Source organism: Geotrypetes seraphini, chromosome 5 (genome assembly GCF_902459505.1).
Source record: "Geotrypetes seraphini chromosome 5, aGeoSer1.1, whole genome shotgun sequence".
In the NCBI taxonomy this organism is placed as follows: Eukaryota; Metazoa; Chordata; class Amphibia; order Gymnophiona; family Dermophiidae; genus Geotrypetes; species Geotrypetes seraphini.
The window spans coordinates 267,676,362-267,699,358 of NC_047088.1; the positions used below are offsets into that span (position 1 = coordinate 267,676,362).

At 46.8% G+C, this 22,997-nt stretch overlaps 1 protein-coding gene across 1 annotated transcript in view; it reads right to left on the reverse strand.

The window, feature by feature from the left end:
* The window catches only part of DES (desmin), a 34,829-nt gene extending 12,620 nt beyond the window's left edge, over positions 1-22,209 (reverse strand). The window contains exons 1-8 of the mRNA XM_033945570.1: positions 21,598-22,209; positions 12,009-12,069; positions 11,547-11,642; positions 7,926-8,087; positions 7,697-7,822; positions 6,854-7,074; positions 5,642-5,685; positions 4,118-4,200 (exon numbers count right to left, since the gene is read on the reverse strand). Of these exons, the coding sequence (XP_033801461.1) occupies positions 4,118-4,200; positions 5,642-5,685; positions 6,854-7,074; positions 7,697-7,822; positions 7,926-8,087; positions 11,547-11,642; positions 12,009-12,069; positions 21,598-22,142 (1,338 nt within the window). The 5' untranslated portion in view covers positions 22,143-22,209. The remainder of the gene's footprint in view (positions 1-4,117; positions 4,201-5,641; positions 5,686-6,853; positions 7,075-7,696; positions 7,823-7,925; positions 8,088-11,546; positions 11,643-12,008; positions 12,070-21,597) is intronic.
* Positions 22,210-22,997: the final 788 nt, after the last annotated feature.

Consider the following 22,997-nt stretch of genomic DNA (forward strand, 5'->3'; position numbering starts at 1 on the left):
CTTGGGACAGTTCTGATTGTGTTAGTTCGGTTTTATGTGTTTTTTGAATAGAAGGGTTTTTATTTCTTTTTGAAGGTTTTGCAGTCTGTGGTTGATATCAATTGGTTGTAGAGTTGGGGGTCGAGTGTTGCAGCTCGAATGGCTAGGAGGTTGTCGAACAGTTTTTTTCTTTTGACGTTTTTGGTTGGAGGGTGTGTGAATGGTGCGTGAGTTCTCCTATGTCTGGTTGAGGTGGATTGAATTATTTAGCTGAAGAAATTAGTTACCCCCTCATCCCACACACATTAATTCTCTTCCATTTTTGTTCCCATTATAAAAAACACTGATAAGTTCCCAGAAAAAAAATACATTAAAATAAGAAGTGAAAACAAAGGCCCCTACAGATGAGAACATAACATAAGAATAGCCTAACTGGGTCAGACCAATGGTCCATTATGCCCAGTAGCCCATTCTCATGGTAGCCAATCCAGGTCACTAGTACCTGGTCAAAACCCAAAGAGTAGCAACATTCCATCTTCCCCATGTCTTAATAACAGACTATGGACTTTTCCTCCAGGAATTTGTCCAAATCTTTCTTAAAACCAGCTACACTATCTGCTTTTACCATAACTTCTGGCCACTTCATTTTTAAGTTTAGATCTTTCCTTTCAAACAGAGACCTTGCTAGATGTCAAATACAGCACAAGGTAACTTCACATGGACTTAGCTGTGCAGGAAATGTGAATCTCCTCATACACCCACCATATAGTGCAAAAATGTGCAAAGGTCTGTTTTTTTCTTTCGATCACTACATAGCCTAATGCCAAACAAGCAGCGCTGTTATAAACATATTCTGTAGGTCAATGCTAAGGATAACAAAGTTTCCTTCCTTGGACCAGAAGGAGATACTGATAAACCACTGGAAGAGATCCCAAAACAACTACCCAGGAACAACACCCAAAGATCCACTCAGTGTGTGAACCAGTTGAGTGGCGTGGACTAACTGGGGGGTGGAAATGGGCCCAGAGTTTGCTCAGCAGAATTTCCCAGATCACCTCTTCCTCTCAACACATTGACACGCTGCCACCACCACCACTAGGAACACCTCACCGGGTAGGCCAGCAATGTTATAAACTTTATAAAACACATTATTATATTTTCTTATAAAGCACATATTTTAACTGAACTCTCTGACATCCTCAGCCTTGCCATTCACAAAAATAGAAGGAAGAAAAAGTTCCCATTTCCTGCTGTCTCATGTCCCCAGCCTATACAATATTTTTCTTCTGCAGAGTACAGACCCTTCAAAAATCTGACCAAATCCTCATTTCACTTGCATTATAAAGTACTGAGGATGCCATCTCTCCCCAATCCCAGGTCCTAAAGTCTAAGACAGTAGCACAAACTAGTGCTGCCTGATTCAGGAAAAAAAAATTTCGATTCAATTCAGCCTATTGAATTGGTTTATCGATTCGATTTTCCTGCCCAATTGGGTGTTTTTTTCAAACATCCTGGTGGGTTTATTTTATAGCTTTTTCACCCCCCTTTGGCTTCTCCTAACCACACTGGCGCTGTGGTGTAAATAAAATAAAGAAACAAAAAGGACTTTTCCTCTCTCTGTTAAATCCTAGCTCATGTTTGCGGTCTAACACCAGCTCTGGCAGGATACACATTTCAAATCTGACATATTGTAATCACAAAACAGAAAATAAAATTAGTTTTTCTACCTTTTTGTTGTCTGGTTATTTTTCAAATCTTGTTGGTCCAAGGCTCTGGTTGTCTTCTGATAACTTGCTTGCCAGGGTCTCCTTCTTTCTTCTTTCTCCGTGCTAACCATCCATCTGCCATCTCTGTCCTCCCCTTCCGTTTCCCTTCCCTCCCCCGGATGTCTGGCATCTTTCCTTTTTTTGTCTCCCTCCACAGATCCACCTTTTCTTAACTACTCTTTCATCCAGCAGCTCTCCCTCCTTCCCCACCACCCCAGGGTCCACCATCTCTCCCTTTCTTTTTCCAACTACCCTCCTAATCAGTACCTCTATCCCCCCTCCACACCATCCCTTGTGTCCAACTTCTCTCCCTTTCTGTTCCTGCCCTCCCTAAAACCCATGTCCATCACCTCTCTCTCTCTCCTCTATTTTCAGACCCATTATTTCTTCCCACCCAAAGTCCAGCATATGTACGTCTCTTTGAACCCCTCCCCCTTCCCTCCGTGTACTTCTACACCAGGGCCCCCTCTCCCCTGAAGGCCTGTCCCCCCCTTGAAGGCCTGCCTGCCTGCTCCCCTTGAAGGCCTGCCCCCCTGAAGGCCTGTCCCCCCCTTGAAGGCCTGCACCCCCCCTGAAGGCCTGCACCCCCCCTGAAGGCCTGTCCCCCCCTTGAAGGCCTGCCTGCCTGTTCCCCTTGAAGGCCTGTCCCCCTCCCTTGAAGGCCTGCACCCCCCCCGAAGGCTTGCATCCCCCCGAAGGCCTACACCCCCCTCGAAGGCCTGTCCCCCCCCTTGAAGGCCTGCCTGCCTTTCCCCCCCTTGAAGGCCTGTCCCCCCCTTGAAGGCCTGTGCCCTCCCTTGAAGGCCTGTCCCTCCCCAAAGGCCTGCACTCCCCCCGATGGCCTGTCACCCCCCTCCGAAGGCCTGCCTGTCCCCCTTGAAGACCTGTCCCCCTGAAGGCCTGCTGCCCCCCCCCACTACCTCAAAGGACCGCTCGGCCCCACCACCACCACCACGAAGCACTGCTCATTCCCCTGGCCTCCCCGCTTCATTTCCCTGGGGAAACAGCCTGCAGCAAGATCGCGCGATGCCAGTGATCTTTGCTTGCTTCGGCTGTTTCCTCCGCCACGGTCCCGCCCCTCTTCTGACGTCAGAGGAGGGGCGGGACCGTGGCGGAGGAAACAGCCGAATCAGGCAAAGATTGCTGGCATCGCGATCTTGCTGCAGGCTGTTTCGAGACGCGACACCCGGCGCAGGGGGGGGGGAACAGGATCGGGAGCACCCCCTCAGGGCTTGGCACCCGGGGCGGACCGCCCCCCACGCCCCCCCTTGGTACGCCACTGGATCAGGGTTATCTCATGAAGTAGTTATGCAATTCAGTGAAAAGAGCTGTGCAGGAAGGGCATCAAACAGATGAAAAGAAACAAGGGTGGAATTGCCAAATAGGCACCAAGGGGCAAATTCTATAAATGGTGTCCCGATTGTAGGTGGCAGTAGGCATCCTACCGCTGTCTAACCAGCCAATCAGGATGCATGCTTTTTTAAAAACCACCCCGAAGCAGGCAGCCTACATTGTAGGCATTTTTGCAAGCCTAGGGAGATGTGTTGGGCCGCCTAAGCTCGCCCAAGGCTAGACTTAACATAACATAGCATTTTACTTATAAACTGCATAGCCGTAAGTTCAATGCGGTGAACAAAAGATTAAAAATAACATAACCTAAGGATGATTTAAATTAGTTTGCTAAATATTTTGAAAAAAGATGAATTTTCAATTGAGTTCTAAAGTGCTTTCACCTGGAAGTGGCCTTAGGTGAGCTTAGGCAGCACTACTCGTCTCACTAGGGCTGTGAAAGCACCTGAAATGTAGGCCAGAAAAATGCCAGAACCCCCGAAGCCCCCCCCCACCCCAAATATCCATGGCAGGAGGAGTGCCCAATTCCTCCTGCCACCATTGCCCATTCATCAGCAGTAGAGATTCTCACTCCCTCCTGCCAGAACCTGCCCCCACCCGACACCCCCAAGCCCACCCAGGTCCCCTCCCCACATATCTTTTTTTTGTAGGCAGGCTGGAGGAATGCTTACTCTCACTGGCCAGCAGGCCCGCCTCCACCGAATTGCAGGCCTTCCCCTTCCTGTTGCATTCTGGGATGCACCGGGGAGGGGTCTAAAGCCCTGATTGGCCCAGGCACTTAACGACCCTCCCATAGGAGGATCCTAAGGTGCCTGGGCCAACCAGAATCTAAAGCCTCCCTCTCAATGCATTCTGGGATGCACTGGGAGTGGCCTAAGACTCTGATTGGCCAGATCCCATAGGCCACCCTCCATGGGAGTGTCCTAAGGGATCTTACCTTTCATGAAGCAGTTCAGTAATGAGGAATGCACTGGGAGAGGAGCACCCTAATCCCAAATGCCTCTCTGAAGCACTGCCCTTACCTCCCCGTCACGTGTTTCAATAGTCTTAATCATCACAGTTTTCTTGGTGTGCACCTCGGCAGCACGCTGTTCTGGACTGCTCTCTGTGTAGGAAGAAGAATGAGAGGAAACACAACATTTAATCATTCAAATCCAATCTCACCACCAGCCCCTAGGAGAGAAGTGCCAGGGCCATGCCAGATACAACAGCGCTATATTCCTGGCTCCCATGATCTATGGGAATGTATTTCTGGGCATCAGAGGTGCCCCAGAGAGGAGCCCTTAAGCAACTGCAGGCAGTGAATATCATTCTATCTAGCGTGCTTAACAGAGGGCTAAGATTTCCCCAAGCGGCACTTATTAGAAATCCCTTCAACCCGTCACATAGTTTATGATTCGACTAAGACATCAATGTTCTGTGTGTTATGGAACAAAGTTAACTATTGTAAACCAAGTCGAGCTTTCTTGGAATCATGTCTCGGTATATAAAGCCAAGCCTTAGATTAGATTAGATTCTTTCCTATTAGAAACTGTATTTCTACCCCCAGCTCTCCCCATTATGTATGTATGTCTTGTTTTTCTGTCACCCCGAGCAATTGGATTGGGAACAACTGGCTTAGGTGAACCTTCAACCATATTTATCTTCTTAGAGCCAGCTCAAGGCCCTCCACTTCCCCTCACCCTTTGTAGTCCAAATCTCCCCTTCCCATCCTCCCCCTGTGTCAAGCATCTTATTCCCTTTCTCTATCCCCAACCTCCTGCCGGATCTGCTACCACCCCCACTCCACATCCTCTGGGACTGAATACTCAATGCCACTTAGCATGGCAGAGGCCTTTCAGTACAGGTCTGTGTTCAAGTGTTACTGCATCCTGCCCCATCCAGTGCACACTTCCTGTTGGGAGGGGGAGGACATGATGGCACTTGAGCTCAAGCCTGTACTGAAAGGTCCACCATAGCACTGACAACACCTGCCATACTGGAATCACCCCCCCCCCCCCCCACCTCCAAATTCTACTGCTAAACCTCCAGTCCCAGTTGTTTACATCCGTGTGCAGTAAAGTCACTTTCAGCCTCTCCACAGCTATGAAGAGAGAAACCAAAGTGCTGAATGTTTAATGGGGACCTTAAGAACCAAGATTCGTGTCTGTGTTATTCCTTCTGGTAAATACATTTCTTGGCCCTTTCTTGCAAAAATTTTCTTTTTTTGCACACCATCGCAAAGCCCACAGCTTCAGGGGGGAAGGGGGAAGGAGAACCCAAACGTGTAACACCTTGTCTGACCATGGAAGAAAAGGCCACAAAAACAACATTTCTCTGCTCCTCCTACCTGAACTACTAGGAAGAAATGCACCTGAATATCTACAATGAAGTCTGGGTACAGCCCCATGTGCTTAATCTGCTACTGTCTTCACTTTTCTCCAGAAGGAATTCTAGTGTTTCCTAGCTATGAAAGCTGAGAAATAGGTGACAGTCCTTCAGTGGATAATTTCCCTTATCAGGCCATGGTACAAACCAAATCACTTCTAGCACAACGAAGTACTAACCTCGGAAGCTTAGTGCAGAAAACGACTGAATGGGAAGCGTGATCCTAAAGCCCAAAACAGAGAGAAAAGAAAACTTCAGATTACAAATCCTAGCAGATACACAAAATCATTTCATGAGAACAGCTAAATGGGGACTTAGAGACCAGAAACTTCTGGTGAAAGGATGCATTTAAAAAGAGCCTACTGTTAACATAGAAAAATGAAGGCAGATAAAGACCATATGGCCAATTATGCCATCCACTATCCCTTTCTCTCCTTCTTTCTTCTGTTAATTGATAAGACATGCCTCAATCACAGACTTCAAAAAGAAGATCTTGTATACAGTCACAGAAGAGAGAAGCATATAAGTCTCTCTGCTGGCATCTGGAGATAGTGGATGGAGAACAGAGAAAGAAAGAACCCTGCAGACAGCATTCAGGATCTTAACTCTCTCTTGCTGGGCTTTGTAAACTCGATTTTCCTCTTGATACACTTGTAGAGCCTCGGACTCGCCATTCTCGGCCTCCATCTGATCCTTTGGGTTAGTCCATCATATTATCACTGTCTCATCACAAGAGAAGTATAATCAGTTTTTCCTTAGCATCGCTGATGCCTTTGTGGATTTTCACTAAACCAGGGGTTCTCATCCCCAACCTTAGGATAAACCTAGCCAGTAAGGTTTTCAAGGAACCTGCAGTAAATATGCATGAGAGAGATTTGTATACAGTGGAAGTGTATCTTATGCATATTGATCATGGGTATACTGAAAATCTGACTGGCTGAATGTTTCTCGAGGACTGGATTAAGAGCCTCTGCACTAAACTCATCAACCTCTGTCCTGTCCAGAGAACACTGGGACATCATAGGATACTCTGAAGCACAAGATAGATCTGTATACAATGGAGACAGTGCACGGACATTTATCTCATATATATTTATTGTGGGGTATCCTGAAAACCTGACTAGCTGGGTGGGTCTCGAGGACTGGAGTGAGAATCTGCGCTGAAGAGATGTCAGCTACAGCTAATATCCACTTCCAGAGCATCATGAGGTGTAGAGACTCTTCACAAGAAGGAAGCATTATGAGTAAACTATTCTTTAGCAACAAAGTGCCCATCTAGTAGCCATCACTTGATGCTGTCAGGAAAGGTCCTGAATCCTTTATGACAGCTCAGTTGTTGGCATTGGAGATGTTCTATTACGAGTTGGAGATGTGAGCATTTGCTGTCTCACCTGCTTTCCTCTCCCTCCAGCAGTTTACGGTATGTAGCAATCTCCACATCTAGGGCCATCTTGACATTGAGAAGGTCCTGGTACTCGCGGAGATGCCTGGCCATCTCATCCTTCAGGTTCCTAATCTCATCCTCCAAACGAGTGATGGTGTCCTGGTAACCATTGGCTTCTCCAGCAAAGCGCTCCTCCAGCTCCCTCATCTGGCGCATCAGGGAGTCATTCTGATAGAAGAGAAGGAAACTGGATGAATGGACTGGCATACAAGGTTTCTCTACCAAATTACATCATATATCCTCCATATCTCCTTGATATAAATTGTTATTTATGATAAAATCAAGCACATGGAGTAAAAACATTCCCGTATCTAGTGGTTCGGTTGAACTGAGAATTCATGATTCACCTGCATCCATACATCCACTGTTCCCTCTATCTATAGTCCTGCCAGGGGGGGTGCCGTTTCACTATCACATTTTCAATAGTGAGGGACAGGCAAGCTCTGCAGAACTCCAGGAAACCAGCCTGTCCCTAGAAACTGAAAACACAATATTCACACAAGCACCACCCCCTACTGGTGGAGGATATTGCCAACATCAGCACAAAATACCCGGTGCTGGGACAGTTGAGGGAGGCTAGGACAGGGATGAGTGGTAGCTCCAGAGTTGCATATAATGTTTAAGGATGGTGCATTCCCTGTATCCCTTATGGTGCCTCTGTTAGGATGGTGTCACTCATTATGCCCCTCTGTTTAAAAACTGCATCACTTTTAGTGCCCTTCTGTTTAAGGGCAGTGACATTTGTTGTGCTCCCTCCACCCTCCACCCGCTCCCCACCCCCGCCACTTACTGTTCCCTTCAAGGCGTCAATCTCACAAGTATATGACTGAATCTGGTGGCGGTATTCCATAAGCTCCTGCTTGGACTGGCGTAGGGCATCGTTATTTTTGTTTGCGGCTTGTGTAAGGTCTGATACCTGTGGGGAAGGCGGATGTGAAAGTGTCAGTCAGATCACCATAAACACACATATTCCAAGAAGCAGTTGAGGTGGCTACTGGGATTATTCTCCTGGAATGTACCTTGGATTTATACCACTCCTCCGCCTCGGTGATGTTCTTAGCCGCGATAGTCTCATACTGAGCGCGAATATCTCGCAGGGCAGCTGTCAGATCTGGTTTGGATACATCCATTTCCACTTGAATCTGCTGCTCCTGCAGCTGAGACTGTAGGTCTCGGATTTCCTATGGGAACAATGATTTGATCTTGTTTAGAGCTTTGTCGAAATCCAATTATTCTGCAAGTGAACAAGCTCAAAGATGGGTTGATTTTATGTTAGGTTTTTAAGAAATGAGGGATTTCTACCAACATCCCTAGGACTTCCAGAAGAAACTAAAGACATACCTCTTCCCTCTATAGCCAGCCTCCTATCTTTCACCTCAAGATCTGACTTAAAAATGTAGCTTAAAGAACTAGATTCAATTCTTATTCTAAACCACTTAGATTCCTTGCAGAGAATTGTGAGATATAAGACACTGTATGGTATGTTCTATATGTGGTTTCTTATGTAAGAGGAGCAGAGTGGTGGAGCAGAGTACGATTTCGGGTTTCAAGAAGGGGTTGGACAGGTTCCTGAAGGAAAAGGGGATTGAGGGATATAGATAGAGGGGGTACTATACAGGACAAAATGTCTTCAGAAGAGGATCATTTGCAGGTCACTGATCTGGGGGGCCGCCGCGAGAGCGGACTGCTGGGCGCGATGGACCTGTGGTCTGACTCGGCAGAGGCGATGCTTATGTTCTTATGTTCTCTAAACTCTCCCCTGACTGCTAAGGAGCATCCAGACTTCAGGAAAGGTAGATTTGAGGTTCAGTAGGTCAGTTCATTGTCTTTCTCTTTTAGTTTTTTAGTTCAGCAAAGTCAGCTTAGCAAAGAATGTAGCCTTTAGAGTCTCTTTTAGGGTTTTTCTATAAAAAATGTTTTAGTCTAGATTGGTATTTTAGATTGCAACTCAGGAAAGTCTAATGGAAATGCTTTTAAAAGAGAATAGTGATGTTTCTGGGATACAGTGGCAACATGGATTCAGAAGAGGCAGGGCTTGTCAGACAAATCTGACCAATTTCTTTGATTGTGTGACCAGATAATTGAATAGAGGGAGTACATTAGATGTGGAGTATTTAGATTTTAGCAAAGCCTTTCACTGTTCTACACAGACGTCTAATAAATTAATTAAGTGTCCACAGGATGGGCCCTTATGTGACGGACCAGGTCATGAACTGGTTGAATGGAAGGCAACAGAGGATAGTGGTAGTGGTAGAGGAAAGGGATATTACCAGTGGTGTATCTCAAGGTTTGGCTCTTTGGCCTATTCTTTTTAACATTTTTGTAAGTGATATTGCTGAAGGGCTATCTGGTAAGATTTGTCTCTTTGTGGATGATAACAAAAACTACATTAGACTAGATACTCGTGATGAGGTGGATAACATGTGGAAGGACCTAGTGAAACTTGAAGAATGGACTGAAATGTGGCAGCTAAGATTTAATGCCAAAAATTTGCAGTCATGTATTTGGGCTGCAAAAACCCAAAGGACCGGTAGTTTAGGGGATGAAGAACTTTTGTGCATGACAGAAGAGCAGGACTTGGGTGTGATTCTATGTGATGATCTAAAAGTGGCCAAACAGGTTGAAAAGGTGACGGCGAAAGCTAGAAGGATGCTAGGTTGCATAGGGAGAGGTATGGCCAGTAGGAAAAGGAGGTATTGATGCATTTGTATTGTGTACAATTCTGGAGGCTGCACCTTCAGAAAGATATAAAAAGGATGGAGTCGGTCCAGAGGAAGGCTACTAAAATGGTGTGTGGTCTTCGTGATAAGGCGTATGGGGACAGACTTAAAGATCTCAATCTGTATACTTTGGAGGAAAGGCGGGAGAGGGGAGATATGATAGAGACATATAAATACCTATGTGGCATAAATATGCATGAGGCGAGTCTCTGTCAAATGAAAGGAAACACCACCAGAGTGAGAGGGATGAAGTTAAGAGTTATAGGCTCAGGAGAAATATAAGGAAATACATTTTTACAGAAAAGGTGGAATAGTCTCTCCATAGAGAGGATGGACTGTTTCTGAATTCAAGAAAGCATGGGACAGGTATGTGGGGTTTCATAGGGAGAGGTGAAGATAGTGGATGCTGCAGAAGGGCAGACTACATGGGGATGGGCCATTTGGCTTTATCTGCCATAATGTTTCTATAAGATATTAAGAAGAAGCTTGACATCTATCCCTAGCTTGTATAATCCCTAAGACAATTACAGATTGCTTGGGTTTAGTCCCTGGCTGGTAGAGTCTTTGGTACAGTAAGAGGATACATAAGAATGTTGGGTATTATTAAGAAGGGTATTACAACCAGGACGAAGGAAGTCATCATGCCGCTGTATCGTGCGATGGTGCACCCGCATCTGGAGTACTGTGTCCAATATTGGTCACCGTACCTTAAGAAGGACATGGCGATACTTGAGAGGGTTCAGAGAAGAGTGACGAAAATGATAAAAGGTATGGGAAACCTTTCATATGCAGACAGGTTAGAAAGGCTGGGGCTCTTCTCCCTGGAAAAGCGGAGACTCAGAGGAGACATGATAGAGACTTTCAAGATCATGAAAGGCATAGAGAAGGTAGAGAGGGACAGATTCTTCAGCCTATTGGGAACCACAAGAACAAGGGGGCACTCGAAGAAATTGAAAGGGGACAGGTTTAGAACCAATGCTAAGAAGTTCTTTTTCACTCAGAGAATGGTGGGCACCTGGAATGCGCTTCTGGAGGTTGTGAGAGGACAGAGTACACTACCGGGTTATAAAGAAGGATTGGATAAATTCCTGAAGGATATGGAGATTGAGGGATACAGATAGAGGTAGAGATAGGATTATGAAAGGATATAGATAGAAGCATAAAGGGGAATAAAGGGTTTTAGACAAGGATCAGCTTACAGGTCATGGACCTGATGGGCTGCCGCGGGAGCAGACTGCTGGGCGTGATGGACCTCTGGTCTGCCCCAGCGGAGGCAACTTCTTATGTTCTTAAGAAGAAAAGCACTGCCATAGTGGGACAGACCAAAGGTCCATCAAGTCCAGTATTCTGTTTCCAGGTTATAAGTACCTGGCAATAAAACAAGAGTAAAACAGGAATAGGTAATGGATTTTCACAAGTCCATCTTAATTACGGCTTATGGAATTTTTTTATAGGAAATTATCCAAACCTTTTATAAATCCTGCTAAGCTAACTGCATTTAGCACATTTTCTGGTAATGAATTCCAGAGTTTAATTACACGTTGAATTTAGAAATATTTTCTCCAGTTTCTTAGAACATAAGAGCTGCTATACTGGAACAGACCAAAGTTCCATCAAGCCCAGTATCCTGTTTCCAACAGTGGCCAACTCAGGTCATAAGTACCTAGCTAGATCCCACAAGGTAAACTTATTTTATGCTATTTATCCTAGAAATAAACAGTAGATTTTCCCACACCCATCTTAATAATGGCTTATAGACTTTTCTTTAAGGAAATTATCCAAACCTTTTTTAAACCCTGGTATGCTAACTGATTTTACCACATTCTCTGGCAACGAATTCCAGAGTTTAATTACAGTGATTACTCTGCTGGCTCTGTCCGGTCATTGCTTTGGATGGCATGAAATACAGCACTGATGTACCTCCTCATGGATCTTCTTTAGAAAAGCAATCTCTTCCTGCAGAGATTCAATTCGCCTCTCTAGGTCAATACGGGCCAGGGTGGCAGCATCTACATCCTGGGGATGAAATAAGAGCATGAAAGATTGGTTCAGACTGGTCACTATATGAATCTTCCTCTTCTCTAAGCTTCTACCCAGAAAGTTTCCCTTATGCCCCCAAAAGTGAAATGTGATTTAAATCTCCTACACAGGTAGAATCCCTGCCCTTCTCTCTGGCATCATGAATGTCTTTTGTCATTTTTCCTTCCAAAATTTCCCAAATATTCTGTGTCCAAATCTAAGTGCTATGATTTCTGACACATTGCTACTACAAAATTATTCTGCTGTTATTTGACATGATTTATCTTGTTTTTGGGACTTTTCCTGAGCTCTAGATACATCTTGTCAGTGGAATTGAGAGGAATGATGGGCAGAGATACTGACCGCTCTGAAGGCAGAGAGATTATTCTCAGCATCTTCCTTCAACTGGATCTCCTCTTGGAGCCTGAAAGAGAAGAGATTTATCCAAACTGCATCCATGAGAGAAATGAGCATGAAAGAACGAAATGAAGAAAGAGGGGAGGAAGTACATTTAAAAAGTCAGGTGGAGAGTCGGAAGGAAGCTAATTGGGGAAGAGAGTGGGGAGACTAAGGCCCTGATGCACAAAGCAGAGCGATTTTTCTCTCTTGGGTGATGCACAGCACAATAGCAGGCAAATTCTATGCACGCTATTTGTGCAGTGCAGCCCCGATAAAAGGGGGAGGAACTGTGCCTGGTGCCTGCTCAGAAGAGCATAAGAATTGCCGCTGCTGGGTCAGACCAACAGTCCACTCATGCGGCAGCACATAGGTCACTGACCAGTGCCCTGACTGAGTCTAGCCTTACCTGCGTACGTTCTGGTTCAGCAGGAACTAGTCTTACTTCGTCTTGAATCCCTGGAGGGTGTTTTCCCCTACGACACACTCCGGAAGCGTGTTCCAGTTTTCCACCACTCTCTGGGTGAAGAAGAACTTCCTTATGTTTGTACGGAATCTATCCCTTTTCAGCTGTCTTTATCTACTAAGTCTATTCCCTTCAGTACCGTGAATGTTTCGATCACGTCCCCTCTCAGTCTCCTCTTTGCAAGGGAGAAGAAGCCCAGTTTCTCTAGCCTCTCGCTGTATGGCAACTCCTCCTGCCTTTTAACCATTTTAGTCGCTCTTCTCTGGACCCTTTCGAGTAGCACGTCATTAGGCACAGCTCCTTTTCACTCCTGCCGCCGCTGCTGCTCTCCCTCCTTCTGGCTCGATCATGGCGCCGGAGTCATGATCATTTGAGCGACAGGGGAATCCCAGAACGCTGAGTGGCTCAGGAGATTGGGGCTTCCAGGGAGAGCATGGGCTGCTGGGTTAAAAAAAATAGGCACAGCTGTACCTCACACAACTCATGGAGGACAGCGGAATTTGTTGCCCCATAAAAGGGGGGAGTTCCCTTTTGTTCATCACAAGAAGAACTCATTTAAATACTAATGAGCTCCTTGTAATGCAGTTGCATCGGATTCTCGGTGGTTGTTCCAAGAATTGGTAGCAGCCATGGAGAATCCTTTTGAGTCTTTCTGCCACGAAAAGCTTTTGAGCACTGGGACCTGAGGATTTTTGCTTTAATGAGCATAATGCAGGGAAGGTTTGATGTTTTGCAAACAAAGAAGGATTTAAGAAAGCTGAATGCTGGGTAGTGACTATGGAGGTCTCTTAGGAAAGGCTTGATAAGGCTGCAGACTGGCAGGCAGGACCGACAGTGTTGGCAGCTGAAAGTGAAGCAGAACCACAGCCAGTATGAATGACCTGTTGCCAGATGGAGTCATCGCACAGCACAGAGAAAGAATGGCTAGTGCAAGCAAATCATAAAATCAACTCATACCATGCAGAGTCAAAGAATGTAAAAGTGAAGAAGTAATCTTTGCTCTTGTTTCATCTGTATGCCAGACCAGGCTTCTGTCTCTTTGTATGAGGGAGGTCTCTTCCTCTATTCCTATTATAGTCAAGTCATGATCATCACCAGCCACACACGCCGCTCTGTATGATATCACTGCCCGGCAATGCTCAGAGCCCCTGTCTCAGGACACATTATATGCATCTGGATGCCCTTATAGGGGCAGGAAGCAAATGGGGGCTTCCAAGTTTTCAGATATCGGAACAAAGAAAACTGCTTTGGCAAAAGTGCTGTCCACAGCAGTGATGCGAGATGCATGAAGGATATTCTGCCCCTTCTTCATGCATCAGGGAATGTGAGGGAGGGGCTGTATTTAGAGGTAATAGGATGCAGAGGATGTAGGAGGGAAGTGCTGTATACCGGGGTGATAGATGCAAAGGGTGTGTGAGGATGGAGCTGTATTTAGAGGTGACAGACACACAGGATGCAGGTGTGGGGAGGGGGCTGTATTTAGAAGTAATAGGATGCAGAGGAGGTAGGAGGGAGGGCTGTATATAGGGGTGGTAGATGCACAGGGTGTGTGAATGAGGGGCTGTAAGAGGTGATAAATGCAAAGGGTGTGTGAGGATGGGGCTGTATGTAGAGGTAATAGGATGCAGAGGATTTAGGAGAGAGAGCTGTATATAGGGGTGATAGATGCTCAGGGAATGTGAGGGAGGGGCTGTATTTAGAGGTGACAGACACAGGATGCAGAAGGTGTGGGGAGGGGGCTGTATTTAGAGGTAATAGGATGCAGAGGATGTAGGAGGGAAGGGCTATATATAGGGGTGATAGATGCTCAGGGAATTTGAGGGAGGGGCTGTTTACTTGGGTGATAGATACACAGGGTATATAAGGGAGGGGGCTGTACAGAGAGGTGCAGGTTATTCCATCAGTGTGAGATGTGGTGTAGCTATGGTAGAGGACTTTAGCTGTTAGACTGGCCAGACTCTTTCAGTTGCTCTACGAGAGCCAACTTCAGCCCTGAGTGCCTGAGAGCTACTATAGCGGTCCAGTGTATGGGCCATGCTTTCAGGTACACTAAGGATTTCTGCTTCCATTTAAATTCTCTTTGTTGAATGGAGGAGTAACTTAACTGATAAAACAGCAGATAGAGGTTCAAATCCCACTGCAACTCCTGGTGATCTTGGGCAAGCCACTTAACCCTCTGATGCCTCAGGTGCAAAATGAGATAGTAAGTTCTTCAGGAATAGAGAAACCTCTGCTATACCTGAATGGAATTCATCTGGAGCTATTCCCAGTTAAAGTGAGAAGCCCTTTCCTCAAGCTTGACTGCTTTGAGCTGTCAGAGTAAAGCTGACTCTCTATATAATCCTATATAATAAAACTCTAAGCGCGCATGTGCACTTAGAGTTTTGTGATTCTTGGCTCCGTGAGGTGTGCCTCCGTGCTGAATTCGATTTTCGAACACGGAGGCAGGCCAGAACATGGAGCAACTCCCCCCTCACCGCCAGATTGCCGCCTCACTGCTGCCGCTGATTTTGAGGGGGAGGGGGGGCACAGGCGCACCGGAAAAGCATCTTCTCACCCTCCTCACCTGCCCGCCGTGGCTCCTTTCTCGAACCGCACCAGACGGGGATCGAGAAAGGAACTGCGGCGGCGGCTTTGAATTGAAACACAGACGGGCGGGCGGCCCGCAGACAGGAGGCTGCCAAAGCCGGAAACGAAGATTCCTGGGGAGGGGGGCAAGCGATGGCGAGAAGGGAGAGGGAGCAGGCCACAGAGGCTGTCGGTGCCTGCAGGCCGCGGCGGCTTTAGGCAGATGTCGGTGGAGGGCAGACAAAAAATAAAGGAGGTAAGGGTTGCTGCTGGACATGGGAAGAGGTGCTGATGGACGGGGGGTGCAAAAAAAAGGAAGGGAGGCCTACTGCTGGACAGGGGGAACAGAAAAGAGGTACTGCTGGACAGGGGAAGAGGTGCAGATGGACGAGGGGGGGGGCAAAAAAAAGAAGGGAGGCCTACTGCTGGACAGGGGGAGCAAAAAAGAGGTGCTGCTGGACAGGGGAAAAGTGCTGATGGACGGGGGAAAAAGGAAGGGAGACCTACTGCTGGACAGGGGGAGCAAAAAAGAGGTACTGCTGGACAGGGGAAAAGGTGCTGATGGATGGGGGAGGCAAAAAAAGGAAGGGAGGCCTACTTCTGAACAGGGGGAACAGAAAAGAGGTACTGCTGGACAGGGGAAAAGGTGCTGATGGATGGGGGGCAAAAAAAGGAAGGGAGGCCTAATTCTGGACAGGGTGAGCAAAAAAGAGGTGCTGCTGGACAGGGGGGGCAGAAAAAGGAAGGGAGGCCTACTGCTGGACAGGGGGAACAGAAAAGAGGTGCTGCTGGACAGGGGAAAAGGTGCTGATGGACGGGGGGGGGGGCAAAAAAAGGAAGGGAGGGGGCAAAGAGAGGAAGGGAGGCCTACTGCTGGACAGGGGAAGAGGTGCTGATGGACAGGGGGGGCAGAAAAAGGAAGGGAGGCCTACTGCTGGACAGGGGGAACAGAAAAGAGGTACTGCTGGACAGGGGAAAAGGTGCTGATGGACGGGGGGGGGCAAAAAAAGGAAGGGAGGCCTACTGCTGGACAGGGGGAGCAGAAAAGAGGTGCTGCTGGACGGGGGGGGCTGAAAAAGCAAGAGAAGCCTACTTCTGGACAGGGGGAGCAGGGAAGAGGTGCTTCTGGACAGGGGGGTGTTAAAACAAAGGGAGAAGGGCTCCTGCTGGATAAGGGGTGGTGGTGGACCCAGGGGAAGAAAAAGGAAGGGAGAATGGACAGGGGGAGCAGACAAGGGGTGGTGGTGGACAGCCGAGGAAAAAGAAAGACAGAAAGAAAGAAATACAGACACACACACACACACACACATATTCTAGCACCCGTTAATGTAACGGGCTTAAAGACTAGTTTACTATAAAGCTTTTGGGGGGTGTTTTTTGAATGAAAGGTACTGTCCATTAGCATACTTGGTTGCACTTTATAAGACAAGCTCGGTGCCTCAGCCCTTCAGTTTTGTTTTATATTGTAAACATCCTGCTGTCAAAATATAAACATGACAGCAGATAAAGGCCAAATGGCCCATCTAGTCTGCCCATCCACAATAACCATTATCTCTTTCTCTCTCCGAGAGATCCCACGTGCCTATCCCAGGCCCTCTTGAATTCAGACACAGTCTCTGTTTCCATCACCTCTTCCGGAAGACTGTTCCACGCATCTACCACCCTTTCCGTAAAAAAGTATTTCCTCAGATTACTCTTAACTTTATCCAATACCCTCGCATTGCAGAGTTTCCTTTCAAACGTCTATCATATCTCCCCTTTCCCGCCTTTCTTCCAAAGTATACAGATTGAGATCTTTAAGTTTGTCCCCATACGCCTTATCACAAAAAACACACCTTATTCCTATTGGCCATACCTCTCACTATGCAACCTAGCAACCTTCTAGCTTTCGCAGTCATCTTTTCAATCTGTTTGGCCACCTTAAGATCATCACATACAATCACACCCAAGTCATGCCCATAAGTTCTTCACCCCCTAAACTGTACTGTTCCCTTTGGTTTTTGCAGCCCAAATGCATGACCTTGCATTTCTTTGCATTAAATTTTAGCTGCCAAATTTCAGACCATTCTTCAAGCTTCGCTAGGTCTTTCTTCATGTTATTCACACCATCCTAGGGGTCTACTTTATTGCAGATTTTGGTGTCATCCACAAAGAGGCAAATCTTACTCGACAGCCTTGTAGCAATATTGTTTATAAAAATGTTAAAAAGAACAGGCCCAAGAACAGAACCTTAAGGAACACCACTGGTAACATCCCTATCCTCAGAGCAATCTCCATTGATCACTACCCTCTATCGTCTTCCACTCAACCAGTTCCTGACCCAGCCCATCACTTTGGGCACTCAGGGCACTCAGTTTATTTATTAGACGTCTGTGTGGAACACTGTCAAAGGCTTTGCTAAAATCTAAATACACCACATCTAGCACAGCACTGCCTACTATTTAAAGCTATAAACGGAGACAGCCCATCCTACTGGAACAACCTACTAACTCAATCCACCTCTACCAGACACAGGAGAACCCACCAACCAAAAATGTCAAATGAAGAAAAATGTATGACAATCTACTGGCCACCAGAGCAGCAAAACTGGACAGACAGCTCACCAATCTGCTGTCTTCGACCACAAACTACAAAACCTTCAAAAAAGAAACAAAAACCCTACTCTTCAAAAAAATACATAAAACCTATATAACAAAACCAAATCTGTCCCAAGCTCCACCTACAATATGATCTACTCCTTAACAAATCAAAAAGACTCAACCACTCCTTATGTACCCCCTAACATCAAGACAATTCTCATGTAACCCACCTATGTATCTCCAAATATCATGACAATTCTCATATAATCCGCCTTATGTATCTATATTATCATGATAATTGATATGTAACCCACGGTATGTATTCTGTATTATCATGACAATTCGTATGTAATCCGCCTTGAATCACAAGTAGGGCTCATGCCTCTGAGAGGCACCCAAGCTTTGTCAAACAGGAGAGACCTGGGCTACAGTACCCGGGGTGGGCAGTAAAGCGAGTCCAGTCCTTTCCAGTTTGTAGTCTGTGTCCAGGAGCCCCAGAGGGAGAAATGTGCAGTCTGTCCTGTCATTCAAGCTCTAGGCCAGACCTCCAGCTGTTCTCTCTTCAAAGGGTTTTATAAGAGTGAGTGTTCAGACACAGCTGCTACAGAAACACTTATCCATGTCATTTCAAGCTCCTTATTTAGCACTCCTCTTCATTTGGGCAGGACTGATAAATACAGATCAAATCCAGGGAAATATAGGACTGCTTTCTGTGTGGCCATCCCTCAAAGGACACATTTATCTGCACAGTGGCTGAATATCATCACCTTATGGATAAATATTGCCAACATATAGAATGACCCTGTTTATTGGAAATGTATGTGTGTGACAGTCCCCAATAAATCAATGTAAGTGTCTTTCCCTCCAGCGTCGGTCCGATATCGCCGCCGAACCGAGGAATCTGCCAGCCTCAATGATTCGGGAGTGTTGTACATGGCTCCTCCTCCTGCTTTTCACCTGCTGCAGTCTGTCTCCAAAGACGCGCAACTTCCTGTTTCTGCCCGGGTGGACCGCAACAGACGGAAGACAGGAAGGGGAGCCACAAACACTGCCGAATCACTTTCTGGCATGACGGCGATGTTGGACTGGCACGGGAGGGAGGACATGCTGGGCTCTGAGAAGGGGAAGTACGGGAGCATTGCCACAGGCCACATAAAAAGGCCAGGTGGGCCAGATTCGCCCCACAGGCCTTGTGTTTGACACATGTGATGTATAGGGTACCACCTGAGCAGTGGGGGGGGGGGGGGGGGTGGCAAACTCTTCTATGCTACAAAATATGTCATGGGTCTTTGGGGGAAGGGATGATAGGATTCTTTTACCTTGCTGTGCCATATGCTTGGAACACGCGGCTCAAATCCCTTTGGCAGGCTTAATTTCTGGCACTGTTGAAGGCCCATTTAAAAGCCTGTTCGAAACTGCTTTCAGCTCTAACGCCTCCCACCGTGGGTTCTGCTTCCTTTGGTCGTTATGCCTTAGCCGGCCAGCCGATGAATATCAATTGGGTGGCTAAGTCTATGGTGGCTGCATTTAACCTGGAAATTCAATGCTGGTGGTTGGATACGGCTCTATCATTGAATATCCAGGTTCACCGCCAACCACGAGAAAGAGCCAGGCTGCCTCCCATGATTTGAATATCAGCCTCTTTGTGTATGACTTTCAGTAACACGTACACAAATTCTCAGCCAAGAAAGCGCTGGATCTCTTGTCATGTACTAGAAAAAGCAAGTTGGTCAGTGAGCCCATATGCTGGTCCTGGAATAAAACAGGCATCAGAACTCAGCTAAAAATATCCCGGCAGAATGGAATGGATGGAAGAAGCAGCTGAATTGGTACCAACCACTGATGACAGGATTGATGATGGGAGCCAGCAGAGCTAGTTAAAACAGGCGAGAGGGGTGTCCCTGGGTTTGACATCTCCCCCTCCCCTCAGAGCTTACAATCTAGTTAAGGCAGACAGACAGATGAGCAACTGGGTGAATAGCCTCATGGTTAGTATGGCAGACTTCGAACCAGCGGAGCTCAGTTCAAATTCCAGTGCTGCTCCCTTTTAGCTTGGATAAGTCACTTAACCCTTTATGGCCTCAAGTAGAAACAGATGGTGAGTCCTCCAGGGACAGAGAAATACCACCTGTGCACTGCTTTGATGGCTTGTAGGTGGCATATAAAAAGTGAATGTCTGCCTTAACTAGATTGTAAGCTCTAGGAAGCAGGGGCTGTCACTTAGGGGACAAGGGCAGAAACTGACAGCTCATTTAAAAGGCTGTGCTTAGCACCAATTCTCTTACAGAATAAACGTTATGCAGGTCAATGGCTGGCGTTAGTGGCTGCGCCATGACACTATTCTAGAAGCTGCTATAGTCTGTTATTGAGGAAGACATGGGGGAAGCCACTGCTTGCCCTGGATCGGTACCTTGGATTTTGGCCAAGTACTAGGGACCTGGATTGGCCACCGTGAGGACGGGTTACTGGGCTTGATGGAAGGCTATTCTTAGGTTTCTATGTTCTTAATTGTATAGCGACACACTCAAACTCTGCCCACACATCCACCCCCTTAGACACACCTGGTGCTTCCGGAGCGGGTGCCAATCATGCGTGTAAGTATTACTATCCTATAAGCTGGGCGCAGTCTTGGCACATAAATTCACGCCCCAGCTCATAGGATGGCCTTTTCATTTCAAAATATTCAGTTGTTTGTCGTCCCACACAAGTGCCCAAACATTCATAACACGAGTAGATAGCAAGACTTCCCAAAAGTGATCACTGAATTTTGTGCGTTTTTTGTGAAGGCGGAAGGGACACAGAAGCAGCTAGGCCCGTTGCTGGTACCACTACAAGGACAAGGTTTTGAAGGCAAAAACTGTTATGAAATTGGTCCACTAAAAAGGTGTTGCCTTCTTTTATTACCTTTAAAGTGAACTAACAAAACAGCTGCGAGGAATGAAAGTCAGGAGAAGGGGGGAGGCTGGAATTACAGGCCCTGAACAATCAGTTGTGAAACTGAGGTCTTGAGTTTTGAGAATATGAAAGACCCAGGTCGGTCCTGACCACTCTCAACCAACTCTTTCGTAACTGTGCCATGATGCCCATTTCTGCTTCTCCAAGAACACTGTAGGCCGGGAGTTTAGGGGGTTTACTTATCATGGGGTACCTGTTTCTAAAAACAACTTAGATACACTAATTTTCACCTGCACGCACTCTGTGTATATGTAGGGTTACCAGACATCCTCCTTTTGGAAGACATGTCCAGGGGTCCGGCACTTTGTCTAGGTTTTGAAAAGCTTCCTCTAAATCGCGTTGGGTAGGCAGCAGGGGGTGGAACTGGGCGGGTCTGGGGGCTGGATTTTACTAAAGTAAAATCCGGTAACCCTATGCATGTGCAAGTGAATTATATAGAATATATGCCACCTCATAACTCTGTCCCCGGAGTAGGCCACACTATTTTATAAGAGCCACTGCTTAGTAATTAGCTGAGATGCAGCACTGAATTAGCACTCCTATGAAGCCGGGATCATTGCTGTTCCCTCATGTGATTGATTTTCACCCTTGGTGTCCATGTCACCAACTCAGCTACTCCTATCTCCTAACTTACAACAGGGGGAAGAGCTGAAAACATGCCCCAGAGCAGACTTTACACTCTCTAATTCCTATGGCAGCAGCCTATATATTTTATTCAGAACTTTGGACAGGAAAAGCTGACAACAAGAGAAGAAAAGAGGAAATGATGGAGAGAAGGAGAAGCAGAAAGAGGTCACAAGAAGACGGCATGAAGGAGGGAGAATATGTGTGTGAGGGGAAAGAGGGGGCAATGAAAACCAACAGCAAAGAGTGAGGCAGAGGGACATTAGAAGAGAAAACAGGGAAGGGGAAAGGGTATAAGTCAGAAAGACACGACAAAAATGGGGCATAAGCAGAGTGTGTCCAGGTATCTGCCACACCCCCTCACCTCTGTTTCAGCTTTTGAAGGTCATCAACCAGATTGTCCCTCTCCACTTCCACCCGGGCCCTCTGGTTAGTCAGTATGTCCACCTGCCTTCTCAGCTCTCTCATCTCATCTTCGTAGATTTCAGCAATGCGGGTGGGTTCCTTGCCCTTCAAGCGGTTCACCTCAGCCACCAGGATCTGGTTCTGCTGCTCCAAGAAGCGCACCTTCTCAATGTAGTTGGCAAATCTGTCATTCAGCTCCTGTAACTCCACCTTCTCATTGGTCCTGGTTTGTAAGAATTCCTGGTTCATGGCATCAGCCAGGCTGAAGTCCAGCACCTCCCCTGAATACCCCCCAGCATACGCTCTCAGTGGGGCAACTCTAGTGCTCCTGAAACTTGACAGGGTGGGGACTGTGGAGGTCCTGGAGACTTGGTAGACCCTAGACCGGGAGCTTCCAGAACCTCCTTTGGGCACATATGAAGTTCTGGAGAAAGAAGGAGAGCCTCCACCAAAGGTTCTGCTGTAGGAGGAGACCCGTTGGCTGGATGAGTAGGACTGGCTCATGGTTCTGGTTCTGAGAAGGAGTTGCAGCTGCTGAGTGACTCGGAGCTAGAGTGAAGTGAGAAAGAGCTGAGCACTTTAAAGGGCTATTTGAAGAGATTCTGACATCCAACACCCCTCCTCCCTTCTCTGCCCTCCCCTAGTTTCCAGCTTTTCTCAGGCCCAAATTCCTTCAGCCTCAGTCAGGCATAACATCTGATTGTTTCAACAGCTGGGGGATTTCTCCGAGACAGAAAAATAGGGAAGGAGAGCATGGCAGTGACATAGTTCAGGGATGTCAAAACCAAAAGCACCCTCTCCAGCCTCCTTTCTCTGTATCACCAGGGCTGCATTAAGGCAATGCAAACTGGGTACAAAAGGCCTTTTTGGGGAGGGGGTGTTCCAGATGAGGATAAAATGGTGGAGAGTGCTATCTGGGAGGGGGCAGAGAAGGTTCATTTGGGCTCTGCTTGTGAGCTGCTTCCCCCAGGGGAGTGTAGGGGTCCATTCTGCTATTTATTTATTGGGCCTTATTAACTCTGAAGAGATTCACTCCCCCAACTACACATGCCAGAAGAGGCAGCTCTACCTTCTAAATATTCCAGTGTTTTTACCCGATTCTTTTTATTTTATTAACTGAATTCTAACGGTTCCTCCCTTCTATTCCTTTGTACATATTCCTTTAATTCATTTAGATATCATTTACATAGATGCTGCTCCTATCTGTAAATATTCCCCATGCTTCTCTCCTCTCCACTCCTTCCTGCCCTCCATAGTCCTCCCTACCCTCTTCTAACCCCTTCCTCTGTAATGTCGCTTAGAGCTTGTGCGACGCACAAATGGAAGAAATAAATAAATAAATACATCCCCTTCTGCTTC